General features: G+C 35.6%; 1 protein-coding gene across 1 annotated transcript; it reads left to right on the plus strand.

Moving 5' to 3' along the window:
- Positions 1-2,734: 2,734 nt before the first annotated feature.
- LOC130051477 (uncharacterized) lies at positions 2,735-13,319 on the plus strand. Its single transcript, XM_056153428.1, has 17 exons — positions 2,735-2,872; positions 3,325-3,411; positions 3,542-3,678; positions 4,569-4,617; positions 4,748-4,767; positions 5,262-5,310; positions 5,431-5,441; positions 6,207-6,255; positions 6,408-6,427; positions 6,517-6,571; positions 6,734-6,756; positions 10,543-10,606; positions 10,960-11,014; positions 11,670-12,307; positions 12,482-12,555; positions 12,650-12,707; positions 13,160-13,319. The coding sequence occupies exons 2-17, from the start codon at positions 3,345-3,347 to the stop codon at positions 13,186-13,188; spliced, it is 1,398 nt and encodes a 465-aa protein (XP_056009403.1). The 5' UTR covers positions 2,735-2,872; positions 3,325-3,344; the 3' UTR covers positions 13,189-13,319.
- The last annotated feature ends 3,500 nt before the right edge of the window (positions 13,320-16,819 follow it).

Raw genomic sequence — 16,819 nt, forward strand, 5'->3', positions numbered from 1 at the left:
GTGTAGCATTAATATAAGCCTGTAATTGACGCATGCTAAGTATAGCATTAATATAAGCCTGTAATTGACACATGCTAAGTATAGCATTAATATAAGCCTGTAATTGACGCATGCTAAGTATAGCAGTGATATAAGCCTGTAATTGACACATGCTAAGTATAGCATTATTATAAGCCTGTAATTGACGCATGCTAAGTATAGCAGTGATATAAGCCTGTAATTGACACATGCTAAGTATAGCATTAATATAAGCCTGTAATTGACACATGCTAAGTATAGCAGTGATATAAGCCTGTAATTGACGCATGCTAAGTATAGCATTAATATAAGCCTGTAATTGACGCATACTAATTATAGCATTAATATAAGCCTGTAATTGACACATGCTAAGTATAGCAGTGATATAAGCCTGTAATTGACGCATGCTAAGTATAGCTTTAATATAAGCCTGTAATTGACACGTGCTAAGTGTAGCATTAATATAAGCCTGTAATTGACACATGCTAAGTATAGCAGTGATATAAGCCTGTAATTGACACGTGCTAAGTATAGCATTAATATAAGCCTGTAATTGACGCATGCTAAGTATAGCAGTGATATAAGCCTGTAATTGACACGTGCTAAGTATAGCATTAATATAAGCCTGTAATTGACACATGTTAAGTATAGCAGTGATATAAGCCTGTAATTGACGCATGCTAAGTATAGCAGTGATATAAGCCTGTAATTGACACATGCTAAGTATAGCAGTGATATAAGCCTGTAATTGACGCATGCTAAGTATAGCAGTGATATAAGCCTGTAATTGACACATGCTAAGTATAGCATTAATATAAGCCTGTAATTGACACGTGCTAAGTATAGCAGTGATATAAGCCTGTAATTGACACGTGCTAAGTATAGCATTAATATAAGCCTGTAATTGACACATGCTAAGTATAGCAGTGATATAAGCCTGTAATTGACACGTGCTAAGTATAGCAGTGATATAAGCCTGTAATTGACGCATGCTAAGTATAGCATTAATGTAAGCCTGTAATTGACACATGCTAAGTATAGCAGTGATATAAGCCTGTAATTGACGCATGCTAAGTATAGCAGTAATATAAGCCTGTAATTGACACGTGCTAAGTATAGCAGTGATATAAGCCTGTAATTGACACGTGCTAAGTATAGCAGTAATATAAGCCTGTAATTGACACGTGCTAAGTATAGCATTAATATAAGCCTGTAATTGACACATGTGGATTTTTACAGCACATCGCAAATTCTATGATCGTTAAAACGATTTACCAGTACAAACTGCCACTGGAGAATATGCTGTCGGACGTGTTTCATACCAATGTTTAGTTCGTTCTTTACATTGGTTGTGACTACAGATTTTTAGTACTCTATTTACCTGATCAAGATATAGGGCTCACGGCGGGTGTGACTGGTCGACAAGGGATACTTACTCCTCCTAGACACCTGATCCCACCTCTCGTGTGTCCAAGGGTCCGTGTTTGCCCTACACTTATTTTTGTATTCTTTAAAGAAGCTTCACATTCTCATTACAATCATGCTTGTCAATATCACTTAAACAATATTGTGGTTTGAAGAGATGAACATGGCCACTGTCATAATAATTTCTGATAAGTTATATCCTGTCGAACCTCTGGGGTCTAACTGTTGGGTCAAAGGAAGCAAGTCCTGCGTATTTTAAAATGTTACCTCAAACTCGAGAGAACCAGATTAATCAGTACGTCTTGAGTTAACCTTTCGAGGAGTGACATTGAACCATTGAATTTGGATAGAAATTACATTGATATACTAATGTTTTCTTTGATAGGAAATTGGCAATAATGTCCAAAAGTAAAATAAAACTCAAAAACCAATGGTTACAAATGTAGTCTATCTCATGCGACTGAGTGAAGACATACGTGATAAGTTGTGTAATGTTCAGCGAGAGGAAAACAAATTCTCCCCATAAAAATTCCATAAAGGAATTCTAAACCATACACTTTGAATGATATATTGTCTGAGCAGTGTTTTGATTAATGCCAACTGCACTTTTCGGTGATTCGGTAGATCATTCATTTCAAAGCAACAAATGCTACCTGTTTACAATGATTAGCAAAAATTTGTACATGTCAAAACTCTCTCTCTCTCTCTCTCTCTCTCTCTCTCTCTCTCTCTCTGCGCGCTCAGTAATCTACCCATCAAATCATTTCCATTGTATGAATCCCTCCATTATCATAATCAATGTACAAAATACATTGGGTTTCAATGTGACAAATGTGATTCCCCAAAAGTTAAAATTCCAGACAGGCTCTAGATATGTCATTTTAGTCCCCTACCATCCAAGGTTTGAATTTTAAGAGTGTGGATACTCTTTGAAAATGACAGATAATATCACCCAACCAACATGCACTATTTCCCTTTTCGTCAAAACCATTAACTTTTCATCGTAGGAAAACCGCTGATTTATTTGAATTTAAATCAACAAATGGCGTAAAGTATTAGACATCTTCCTCTGAGGTGTCGTACCTTTACCAAGTGTCCTACAAAACAAACATTTCCTTGTATACAAACAGAATTTCTCCTCTGTCACGTCTGCTGCATTCATTCATACTCTTTATGGGGATGTTGTGGGTCACCATTATCGTAACTAATGATTACATTGAAAGTGTGACGTTGTCATTTGTCAAAGAACTCGTGCGTGTGATTGATGTGCACCGTGACGGATGACGGCCAACTCTTGACGATCCCCTGTCTATTCCAGAATACACAAACTTCCACGTATAGAGGGCCATAATAAAAATAGAAAACAAACTAGGAATCAATGTAACAATCACTTACAGATTACGGATTATTAGCTTTAAATTGAATCCAGGTATGATTTTACTGACAAAACTTTATTTTTCTGTTTTTGCAGTATTTTTTTCTTCTGTACATTTTTATTCTATTAAAAATGTACAGTAAGCAAAGATTCTATATTCCGGGAAAATCACCCGTTTCACACTCTGGTAATGAGAATAAAATCGCTTTTTTTGTTGAAAGCTGAAGGAAAATTGGAATGTTATTTCTTGTGAAAGCTGAAAGAAAATTGGAATGTTCTTTCTTGGGATTGATTAGTGTAAATGATATTGCTTACAACCATTACCATTGTTGTCACCTCATTGAAAATGACTAGCAGGCCCAATGGGACATGTGTTTTGTTCATACAAAACATTTTACTTCTATAACTGCATCAATTTTGTCAACATTTAATTCACGAAAATAAGTAGGTTTTCGCTGTTATAATGTAAGGTAGTTTGTGTATTTCATTTTCTTTTGTCTTTTCAGTCTCCCTTTCCTGTTAAAAAATGTATTTACGAATATGCATACTCTCTTCTTTATTCTGCATCTGTTCAACTCAGCAATCAATAGGAAGTAAGTACTGAGGAAGACATTGTCGAAAACACCATTAAAATTGTTACCTTCTGACAATTTTTTTTCTAGCTTTTTTCAAAATTAATTTCATATACATGTATATGTATAAACATTTGTTTGAAAACTTTAGATATCATGTCGCGCATATTTCATAATCCATTTCGGGTGAGAATAATACGGAGGGATCCTCAGCCATCGGGCCGGATCCATCAACCCCGCCCGCCGCAGCCACCTCCACCAGCCTCGAGAAGTGCCTCTCCATGCCCGGTATGTCTCAATACTAGATTTTTATGTCCCCGAGATCGACGGTCTCTTATTTTGGTCTGTTTCCTGTCTCTTTTGTCCATCCGCAATTTTAGCCTTTATCTTTACATTTGAACACTGCAAGAAAGAAACTTCAAACTTGGTGAATGAAAGGGTCAATTTCAGGACATATGGTCGACACAGGTCAAGGTCAAATCTACGGCAATTAAATTCAGCGTGGTCGGGGACGTACTATCGCTCCAATTACAGTGTGCCACTTGATCGAGCATAAACACTTCACGCACTGATTGGCCGTGTGGTTTCAATAAGAAGGAGTTTGGATGACCACGCGACGCCATTCTTTCAATATGATTGGTCACTGAGAACAAAAGTAAAACCTGTGGCATAGAAATCTATGAAAATTAAGCTTCGTCCAAACAGTTGCACGCTCGATCATACAAGCGAAGTGTCGATGCTGTTATTGAATAGACAGTACCTGTAGTTTGTCACAACATCTGAATGTAAATTTGATCAGAATAAAACTGTTTTCTTATATTCTGGATTCAAATAGATAAAAAAAAATCACTATATGCGAATGTAATTCGAACAATATTTCGGGTACTTTTGTTACATGTGTTTTTTAATCTGAAAAAAGTATGGAAAGAACTACCCTTTTGCGTCACAGACATCGAAGATTTCGAGAGTAATATAGACCTGGTATTTGAAAGTCAAGATGAAAGGTTTATTCAAGGTCAATATGAAGGTATTTTAAAATGTGTCAAGGTAAAAGGCGCCAACACTTTACTGAGGCGGGGCGTAAAGTTAAACAAACACGCCTGGGAGTGATAACGAAAAAATAGTGCAAGTTCTAATTTCCAGATCATAACTTAATGTTTTTAATTCTCTACATATAGGATGGGTGTGACACCGGATATGTTTGTTACGGTGGAGGATGTCAAAAAAGTAAGCCACAGAATTGAATGTCATAAGGAAATATGGTTAAAATATGAACGAAATCAAACTAATTCCACGCCTCAAAACTTATGTCGCAAAATATCTATATATACTTACATCCTATCTCTATATTTTGTAGTGGGTGACTCTCTTTGTAATGTAAGTAGAAAGAATTTAGATAGAGAAAAGCGAGAAAGGAGAAGCACGAGAGAGAGAGAGAGAGAGAGAGAGAGAGAGAGAGGTAGAGGTACTACTTAATCAAACAAGTACTTGCGACATGCATAATATGCTTAATTAAAATGAAGAGTTTAAAAGCCTCAAACTTAGTACATACATTTCTGCTTTTTCATAGTGTTGAAACTCATTATCTTGTATGAAGTTGAAAGATTTTCATGTCTTTTTTTAATTGAAAAACACCTAAAATTACCAGAAATTCCAAGCACATAAAAAAATAGTAAAAAGTAAAGCCCCTTATTTTGTTTGTCCTTGATTGAGAGACGAAACAGGATACATGCATATATACAGATTATGCTGATATGCAAATGACATGTGGAATTTTTGTTTGGATAATAATCATAAATTATATAAAGTATTGGGCTCTGCACATAAAACGATTGAGACAATTTATCAATTTACACCGGTTTCTATTGTAGCCAATGTGTGAAGAAAACCACTCCTGCCATCACGGCCACTGCCATTTTGGTACGAGTCTTCATTATTTCAAAACTTTAAATATTTTTACAGACTGCATTTTTGTACAGTTTTAAAAATCTATTTTAATTATTTGGTCGCCAAATCTGAATTATTTCTCTTCTCTTGTAGATCCCTGTAGGGTATGTTCCTTTCAAAATTTGACCATGATTCACGTTCTTGATTTAAGATGACAAATTTTTTTATAGCAATAATTAACTATTAATTATTTCTTTCTTTTAGCCTGCCTGTCAAAGAGGACAGCGATGTATAAATGGCAATTGCGAAGACAGTATGTAATTTTTGAAAAAGCTTTCATTATTATTGATAAAGCAAATACACATTCAAACAAACATAAGCAGTTTTTGTATTCTAAAGAAAGTTCAAATAATAAATATCTTATTTGACCTCCTATTATTCCTATCTAAATCTAAAGTTTAAAAGGTTTTTGTAAGGTAAATATTAGTACATGTATATATATATTAAGCTGTTACAGCCACTATGTTTTATTTTATTTCAATTTTCGTCATTTTCAGTCCCATGTAGGGTAAGTATCTTTTTTTTTCCTATCAACATTCGCATCTTTTGACTGAATGTGAAACAAGGAATGAAAACATACGGAGGTGAGATATCCGTAATATTCCCTATTCATTCAACAGTATCAGTAAGTACAAATTACGTTTTCTGTTTGAATACAACTATTTCCTAGCCCGAGATGACGTCCAACATTCCTTTTCTGAAGATTTATTGGCACTTGTATTGACATGAATTTGTAAATTGTCACTAATAAATTCTGAATAAATACCTAGTTTTTACTGAATTTGTGCTTGCGTTTAGTACGTTCTTGCTTATAAAACCACATTTTCATTTATAAATATTATATTCTTTTCATTTCTTTTCCGTTGTAGCCAAAGTGTGGAGAAAATTTTGTGTGTAACAGAGGAAAATGCGAAGAAGGTGAGAATAAATGGTGCTTTATATATATATATATATATATATATATATATATATATATATATATATATATATATATCTAAACTCGTTGATTTTCCTCTACATGATATGCAATATGTATTGTCGATTTCTTATGTATGTTTTCTTTTTTGCAGTCAGTGGTGGTCAGTGTAATGTATGTATTAATTTCTCCACTTTCGATGAACAGAAAATCGGATTCTCCTTTTTTATGATGCCTTATTTTCACTCTGCTCTCGTTAACAGCCCGGATGCCCGCCAGGCTATGTATGCCATGTTGACCACTGCGATAGTCCACAATGTAAGATCTTATCGTATAGTCTTCATACTTCACCAAACTAGAAATGAAATACTAAGGAATTGTTTCTTCATAAAGTTTGAATTAAATCTTCCTCTCTCTCTCTCTTTCAAGAGTTCAAATAATATTTGATATATATCTTTTTTTTTATTTTATTGCTTATAGCCAACCCACATGAAACTTGTGATGTAAGTAGATTTAATTTTTGTTATAAGACCTATTATACACGAAGTTTATAAACACATTCCATTCTCATACTATGGTTTGGCTCTGTGACTATGAACATAACTACATTGTAACATATCCAGATACGGGCTAGATTTTGGTCGCAGTCTCGAATTAGGTGCGTCCAAAACTTGTTCGTATTGGTCACATATCATAACCCTATGATTAAAAACACTATCGGGTATTTATTTATAGTGTAGTAAAGCTTCATGAACGAGTTTTAAAAGTATTTGCAAACGAACATATTGTACTATAATATAAAATTAGATGTTCACTCATGCTAATTCCCTTTCTACCGATAGTTATTGATTATTCGCTTAGCATTTGAAAATACTTAGCTGATTCACACGAGTGACCTACTGCGGTCAGTCCCAGACAATCTGTGTCAGTCATAGTGTGATGTCCGACCGTTTGAATTGAATATGGTATGTGACATTTGTTTGTGTTTTCAATACCACTACCCCATCCCCATAAAGTAGGAACCAAAACTTCACAAAATAACGTATTTTTTTTTAAAAGCAACTGTCTGTTAAAGTGGTAAAGACCCCTTCGCCATTTTCTGCCGCAAAATATGTAGGTGTTTATGTAATTATTATGACCTAGGAGCCCCCCCCCCCCCCCCCCCCGCCAAATTAAGGTGAATTTCATCAATCAAAATTCCAGGGCACAGGTCAGGGCGGTTTGGATACATTTTAAATGATGCTGAAAGCAGATGTTGAAACACTTTAATGTTTTATCATCTCTTTGAATTCATCAAGGAAAGTGAAACTATCGACAAATTTGGGAAAAGGTCTTATTGTCAAACTTCCTAAAAAGACTCCAGAATTTTGACAACTAGCGAAGAATAACTCTATCATTAGTACTAAGTAACGTATTTTGTAAAATACTAACTAAGACAATTATAATAGATAAATAAAGGGATTATATTGATTGATTGAATATTGTTTAACGTCACTCTCGAGAATCTTTCACTCATATGCAGACGTCACCATTGCCGGTGAAGGGCTGCAAAAGTTAGGCCTATCCTCAGCGCTTATGGCCATTGAGCAGGAAAGGATCTTAATCGTGCCATACCTGTTGTGATACGGGACTTCGGTTTTTGCGGTGTCATCCGAAGGACCACCCCATTTAATCGCCTCTACGACAATCAAGGTCACTGCGGACCTATTCTAACCTGGGTCCCCACGGGAAGATCAGCTAAGAGAAGAATATGCAGGGGCTAGTTCGAAGATATGTCATATCAGAGGTACAACAAGGATGTATTATGTCTCCAATCTTGTTCTTACTGGTTATGGGGTGGGTACAGAGAAATACAATATCTGACAAAAGAAGAGGACTCCAGTGGACAAGGTTTACTCAGAAGTTAGAGGACTTCTAGTTTGCAGATTATTTGACAAAATATCGTCGAAAGAAACCAACGGATTGAATATGTTTGCCAGACAAAGACGTCTGGAGATCAATGAAAAGAAAACAAATAATGGTCATAAACATCAACCAAGACGACCTGTAGCACTTAACGAAGAACCACTAGAGAATGTAGAGTATTCGCCTATTTAGGAAGTTTAATACAGAATGCAAAGATAATGGAACAGAAAAAAGATATAGAGGGAAATTTCTCTAAAGCACGTGCAGCATTTTCCCAACTTTAGACCATCTGGAAGTCTAGCCAGTGCTATCTGAGAACAAATATACACCTGTATCACAGCGATGTGAAATGAGTCCTTCTCTATGATTCGGAATGCTGGCGTGTTGTAACATCAGGAACAAGAAATGTATGGGTCTTCCATAACAGGTGTCCTAAACAAAATACATCTTCAAGGCAAGTTAGATCACCTATAACGATCTAGTTCGTTAATACAACCTATCATTGGGTCAAATGCTGTCTGACGTGTTTCATACCGATTGTTAGACCGTTCTTGGCAAACTAATTTTAACTACGGATAACTCCGTTTACCTGATCAGGATATAGGGCTCACAGCGGGTGTGACCGGTCGACAGGGGATGCTTACTCCTCCTAGGCACCTGATCCCTACTCTACTGTGTCCAGGGGTCCGTGTTTGCCCAACTTTCTATTTCGTATTGCTTATCGGAGTAATGAGATTGATCACTGTTCGTTATCTTCACCTTTCATCACTAATAAAGACTCGTATCAGAAGCTTAAGACTGGGTTCAAGAACATCAAATAAATGAAGAAAAGATTACGAGGGTTTTGCCATACCAAGTATTTTACGTGTACCACAAAATGAATCCCAAAAGTGGCAATACAATGGACGTCACCAGAAAAAAGAAACAGGAAGACCCCAAATAGCATGACGGAGAACTATAGAATCAAGGATTGGATACTGCTGGGGTGAGGCACAACGCTTAATCAAGGGTATGAGAAGATAAAGGCTGGCCTTGTGTCACACGAGATGAGGAGGAGGATGTGCAATGGACTTTCAAAAATCTTTATTTTGTACCAAGCAAGGATTGTAACCCAAATGATTGATTGAAAATATTACGAGCAAATAGTCAAATGAAAAAGCGATTCTAAATTTGTTATAAATGTATCGTCTGATTTGAATTGTGCAAAGATCTAAGTTACCAGTACATTTGAACATAACAATTTAAAACCTCGCAACTTTTGGATGTTATTGTTGAAGGAGAAAATGCGGGCGAAGATGCTCAGCTTTGAAATCAGAGTGAGGAACCTTAACCAACTGCAACTGGATAGTTTTTAAAGCACGCCCGAGATTTATGAATTTTCAATGACAAACGTACGTTGAATAAATTGATGGACTTACAAGAGATGACGTAGACTTGATCTGTTTAACGCAGGCGATTAAAACCCATGAAACAAATTCTGGGTTTTTGAGCATGGGGCGGGGATGAGACGTCAGTTAACTTTCATGTTGAAAATAATAAGGTGCGCCTTTTATTCATATTAGTAAAGGGGATGCATAGTCTCTTCATTGGCTTTAGATCTTTATACAATTTTTTTTATCCGACGCGAGAGGTGGTGTGCCCAGTGGATTTAGTTTCTAAATACACATGGATGGAATATTACGTTATTTAAAGATTGTTACTAAACACGGGTTACCCTTCAGTCTGGGTTACGAGAGATGGACTTGAAAGAATGCCCCACCTGTATTGTCTCTTGGTGCTGTTCTTTGGGGGAGTTTTTACTAAAATGCAACACAGGAATCGGGTTCCTGAAAAACAACCCAACACCGAACCAGGAAATACTGAATGTTTATGTCTGAAGTTAGGGTGAAATTAAGTGTATGATTCAGAACTATTTTGATAGAACAAAAGCGGTTTTGGATTTCTTGAAAACACTTAAGTTTGAGTTTTCTTTTATTTGAGCAGTCAAAATTTTAGTAAAATCGTAGACTTAAATCTAAGTTTCGACTTATGTTTCTTTCTAGAAATCCAGTCCAGAGCTTATATTTCTGACAGTTCCTGTCATTGTAATTACAGAGAGTCCTCGTTCTGTAGACGAAAGCTGATTTTAGGGCGAATGACATGCCGTATACAATGGTGCGATAGGGCTCATAACAGTTATGCACATGTTTTGTTTAGTAACCTACTTCTAAGATACAAACATATTCTCGCAAAATTCTCCCCAGATCATATAAGTTTGCATATACAATGTATATATCAAGAAAACTAAATGTGCTAGACCTGCTAGAGATATAAGAACCATGTTTGTTATAAACAAAAGAGATAATCCTCGATCATGTAATAATGTCTTTTATTTTCTTTTGTAGACACCCTGTCCACCTAATTCTCGATGTGTGAACGGTCACTGTACAGGAGAGGCCCTTACAGTAGGTAAGGAGTAGACATCTCAATTATTATCAACATCGAATTAAACAAAAAGCCTGACAGTACAATTGAATATAAGTAAGTACGCAGTTTTATAGTAGACCGATGTAAGGGTGTACCAGTCAATCCGTCGCCGGCCAAGTGTCGCAAACACTGTTCCAGACAGGTTTACGAAGGTAGTGTTGTCGGCGGCATGTAGCAAATTATTGAAATGATGATTGATGATGACTAAAAACAATAGCATAATTACCTATTGTCTGAATTATACAACAGTGTCTGATGCCGGATTTCTAAACGAAATTCTATGCATACATATTATTTCTTTTATAATTGTAACATTGGAATAATCTGTTACACAGGTGCTGTAAATCCAAATGACGTTCGCCCAGCCAATCCACCACAACGTGGACCAAATACTGTAAGTTGGTTTAATTCCACGTTGTTAAAATTTCACGATTTGTTACAAGGGTACCAATCGCGATGGTTTTATTTTCACGCTATAGGATTATATACTTTTTAAATTTCGCGCGCTCAGTCTCGGTGATATGTCTACTTTGTCACTGAGATGACCCGCAGTCTACGACTAGTAGTATCAACTGCTGAGTAAAATTCACAAGAAACTTACGTTTTGTGTGGTCATTTAATTATTTCATTTTCAAGGTAGCCTTTGGAGAGTTAACATGCCTATTTCAAACTGGGTGAAAAACGGAAAGCTTGCGATAAAACCCCCAAATTCTATGTATCAACACGTACAAAATACAATGCCATGAAAACATATTTAAATCATCTACTTTGAACAATTTAATAAATGAATTAAGATCAATTATCTTCTCATTTATCCTTAGGTGCTAAGTAGGCGCCAATTAAAGGTGTCGGCGACAAGCGTCAAATAACTGTGGTACATGTAATAGCGGCAATGATGCCTGGTATATTGCTCCATACCCAACTTTTGTATCGGGGTCTCACCGATAAATGTCACCCCTCATACAACTTTCCTAAAGACTGGAGTATATTTCACAGTGAACACCATTGGAGCAATGTAGAAATAATACATACACTGTAGATATAGTATGCCTTTTCCACAGATTCAGCCTTTGTCACCCATTACTCCAAATACCCAGAATGGACCTTTAACGCCCAGAAATCCAAATATGCCGAATGGGCCTTTCTCGCCCATCCCACCCTTCTCAAATCGTGGTCCAAACAGTCCAATAAATCCCATGAACTCCAATGATCCGAACTCTAGATGGCTTGTTGGGGATTCTTCGGGATCAAGAGCACCATGGAGGAGACCACCACCAATAATAATCAGGCCTGGATCCAATACTCCTGATACCTCAGCTCCTGCAGGGCCTGTAGATCTTAATCCTAACCCAGCTAGCTTGTTCCCATTGACAGATAATCCATCGGAAGTTGCTCCACCAGCGCCATCAGGCGGTGACATGGGGACTTCTCCTCAAAGTGGTTCAGCGGGATCGGGCACAGGGATGGTTATGCCACCACTTCATACTCTGATTCCTGGTGGTGGATTGTTTCCTGGTCAAGGTAGTCAAGTTGCTCAGCCAGCTGCTCCTCAACCACCGGCTGCTCCCCAACCACCATCTGCTCCTCAACCACCCAGTCTTCCTGGACTTGGACCTGGAGAAATCCCCGATATACAGGAGGTTTGTCAGGGTGGCAACTGTGACGGAGCACCACTTGGACCTGGTCAGTAATATGGTTAAAGACTAGATACTTGAACGTTAGATATCTAAAAATGTAGAGAGAAATTTATCATTAAGTATGTACTTTATATATATATATATATATATATATATATATATATATATATATATATATATATATTTATTTATTTATTTATTTATTTATTTATTTATGTAGGTTCAAATGTGGGATTGAATCAGAGACCCGTTGTCCCACAACGTATGGCTGGAAGAGGAGATAACTGTGGAGAGGTATTAAGTCTCTCTCTCCCTCTCCCTTTTTCTCGATTTCGTATACACACATACAATAATTAGTCATTTATTCCTGTTTTTTATTTTATTTTAGTTAACATGCTTTGAGAATGAGTTTTGCTTTGATGCGTCATCTTCTACATGTATGGATGGTATGTATTATATACGATTTTTGTTTGAAATTCAAAAGTATGGTGCATTTGTTTTACAAAGCGGTAAAATGCAGAGACATATATGCCTATGTTTCTGGTAAAATTATCTATTTGTAACAGTAGCATAAATTACCGCGGTATATATAATGTACCAATTACTTTTAAAGTATATGTACCTATTGATAATATTGAACGGAGAATAGGGACGATTTGATATGATGTTTACAACTACTACTGACATCTAGCGACAGTCTAAACGTTTCTCGTACATGTACCAATATTGTTGTGGTTAATAAAGAACCTTAAAGTACGATGACAGTAGATGATTTAAAATTGTCATAATAAACAAAAAAATAAATAAATGATAAATTGTAATGATTATAATGGTGACTGTTTTGTCGTCGTTTACTGGTTTTTTGGGGTTTTTTTTACCTGTTTGAAATATTTTCCAGTTAATTCAGGGGATCCGAGAACACCATGAAATCCTTAGACAGATAAATGAGGACACGATCTTCTACAAAGAACTCTACACATGTCAGGCATATTTATAGAAAAATTGTTATGTAGTTTTGTTGTTTAAAAACATACCAATAAAAACCAAATAAAACAAAATATAGTTGTAGATTTCCATTAGTTGTACTCGCGGCAAAATAGAAATACCCTTGTGGTTATGTTACATGTATACGGAGAAGAGTGATTGAGGCAAAATGGTCGATTGATTCTATATTGTTTAACTTCCCACTCGAGTTTTTCACTCATATGGAGACGTCACCATTGCCGGTGAAGGGCTGCAAAATTTAGGCCTAATGGCTATGGTCGGCGCTTACGGACTTTGAGCAGGGATTTTTATTGTGCCATACCTCCTGTGACACGGGGCCTCGGTTTTTGCGGTCTCATCCGAAAGACCGCCCAATTTATTAGCCTCTTACGACAAGCAAGGGGTACTGAAGACCTATTCTAACTCGGAACCTTGTTTTTCTGCATCATCTTTGTTATACCAACAAAGACATACCGACTGAACCCAACGAACGACGTCATAAACTCTACAATATCCCGCTCATGCCAGGAAACAGAAGGTCAGCAATCTGATCAGATGTATTTGAGAGGCATTTAAAATACATCCCAATGTTTAACACTTGTTTAACTAGATTTTGAAATTCACAAGTTGGTATTTCTTAATTGACAACTAATGCCCCTTGAAGTTTTAAACTATGTTCATTTCTTAGAAATGGCTTCCAGCAGGAACAAGACAATCAAGTCCGTCATGCAAGATGTAGTAGATCTGCAGTCCTCGCGGCACAACACCGTGGAATTTCCTTCTAAAGCAGTATCTCTCTATCGGAAAGATGTTAGTTTAATACCTTTTCATATTGTGAAGTTTTGAATAAACTATAAAGAGCCACATGCGCCTCATTTCTGGTATGAAAGTTAAATAACTCTTATCAATGTACGAAAATTGCATAGTTCTTGCTATTGCATAAAATGCGTGTAAAACGAAGAGGTGTTGGGTAATAGTAAGTTCAACAGGATCATACGATGCATTGTGAATGTTGGTGGGCATTCTTGGCCCTGTCATATGGCAGGTGCCCTTTAGTAATCATTCACCTATGGAGCGCCAAATTAACATAAACTCAAATAATTGAAGATATCTTCAATTATTTGAAGATATCATCAATTCAATTATCGCTCTCTTTAATTGAATTAATGCGCGCATTAAATCAATTATTGCTCTCATCAAATTAATTAAAGCATCAATTGAATTAATGAGAGCAATAATAGATTTGATGCGCGCATTAATTCAATTATTGCTCTCTTCAATTCAATTGATGAGAGCATTAATTTCGTAGAAATATTGCTCGCAATAATTGATTTAGAGCTCGGTATAAATAATTTGATGATCTCTTTAATTCAATTGAGGATATCTTTAAGTATTTACAATGCTTTTGTATAAGGAATTAATGCGCGCATCAATTCTTTTAAAGAGAGCAACAATTCAATTAAAGAGATCAATAATTCAATTGTGGATATGTTGAATTGAAGATATCTTTAATTATTTAGTTGCTCTCTCTAAAAGAATTATTGCTCTCTTCAAATGAATTAAAGATATCATTAATTCAATTGAAGAGAGCAATAATTGAATTAATGCGCGCATTAAATCCATTACTGCTCTCATCAAATGAATTAATGCGCGCATCAATTCAATTATTGCTCTCATCAATTGATTTAATGCGCGCATTATATCAATTATTGCTCTCTTCAATTGAATTGTAGAGCGCATCAATTCAATTGTTGATATCATTAATTCATTTGAAGAGATCATTAATTCAATTAAAGCGCGCATCAATTCAGCAGAAGAATTAATGCTATCATCAATTCATTTAATTAATGCGCGCAATAATTCAGAATTGAAGATATCATTAATTATTTGAAGAGATCTTTAATTAAATTGTTGCGCGCATCAAATGAATTGATGATATCTTCAATTATTTGAGTTTATGTTAATTTGGCGCTCCATACTCACCACTTCCTATGGCTTAAATTTTCATGCACGATACCAAGATTAGGCTGAAGAAGATTTAAACATTAATCAGCTTTGTCATTATGGTACTTATAATTTTTTGATATTAGTTACGGAAGCGTATTAGTGCCACGTTTTTATTTTTTATATTTTACACTTTAATCTGTAAATTTTATTCTTTAAAATTTACACTTTAATCTGTAAATTTTATACTTTAATCTGTAAAATTTACACTTTAATCGGTAAAACTTATACGATAATCATACCGTATTTTACAGCATGGTCATACCTTGTGTACTGTTAGGTAATGGACCAGGATAATTTAATTGGGGAGTATTTTAAACAGGGCATACATCATATATAAGAAAAAAAAGGTTCCTTATTTTAATAGTTTTTGAACAGCTATTGATCATATCTCACACAAACAAGTGATAGGCAAATGACCTGTCAGACGAAGGTCATTCCTCAGGGTCATTTCGTAAAGGTTAAGGTCACTCAGCACATACTTATATATATTAAAACCCTTCATTCTAACAGCTGTTGATCATTGTTTAAGTCATGTGCCATATGAAGTATTTCATTGGTGAGATGCAATTCGGGGAGCATCCATTAGTTTTACCGATATTCTTGGGGTTTTTTTTTAATGGAACCGATATACCTTACTTTCCTCGCCACACAAATAGTTTTATAGTATATTGCCCTAACACACAAAAATTAATATTAAAAATCGCTTTTCTACGTAATCTGAACAAGTTAGATGAGTCAAGCAATGAGAGAGAGAGAGAGAGAGCCCACACTGGATATTTTTCTCCGGAATGGGGCAACCAAGTGATATTATACAGAAAAACGTAAATTTTACAGATTAAAGTGTAAATTTTACAGATTAAAGTGTAAAATTTACAGATTAAAGTGTGAATTTTACAGATTAAAGTGCAAAATTTACAGATTATAGTGTAAATTTTACAGATTAAAGTGTAAAATTTACAGATTAAAATGTAAAAATGTAAAATATAAGAAAATAAAAAGTAAAAACGTGGCACTAATACGCTTCCGTACTATCCATCTCATAGGCCTGCCTCCAAAATATTCATTGAAGGACCCTTTCTGATTTGTCAGTTCACCAAGGAATTCTCCAAGCCTTCTCAATGTTACCGTGTATCCACTCCTAGGTCGCTCACTGAGCTCATTCAGAGAAATATCCATAACCAAAACAAGAGCATCTGTTGTTTTCACTATACTAGCGCCAGATATACCATGTAGAAAAAAAATATCTCTTAATATACAATATCGTATATTGAGAGGTATATCGCTATTGCACAGAGATATTTTAGTATATGTTTTAGCAGATAGTTTTCCATAGATATTTACAATGAGAACCATCTTTTTAAAAAGATATTGTTATCTATGATTGCAAATTTTTCTGAACGGATGTCAAGCCCCCCCCCTCCCCCCCCAACAATCTGCTATAATCGAATATCATAGCATGTACATGTAATACCACACAACAGATACAATGCATATATAAAATGTTCATCAAACTGAATAATACATAAAATGATAATTTTTTTTGTATGAGAAAGGAAGAAATAAAAGG

The sequence above is a fragment of the Ostrea edulis genome, chromosome 2 (genome assembly GCF_947568905.1).
Source record: "Ostrea edulis chromosome 2, xbOstEdul1.1, whole genome shotgun sequence".
NCBI classification, from domain to species: Eukaryota; Metazoa; Mollusca; class Bivalvia; order Ostreida; family Ostreidae; genus Ostrea; species Ostrea edulis.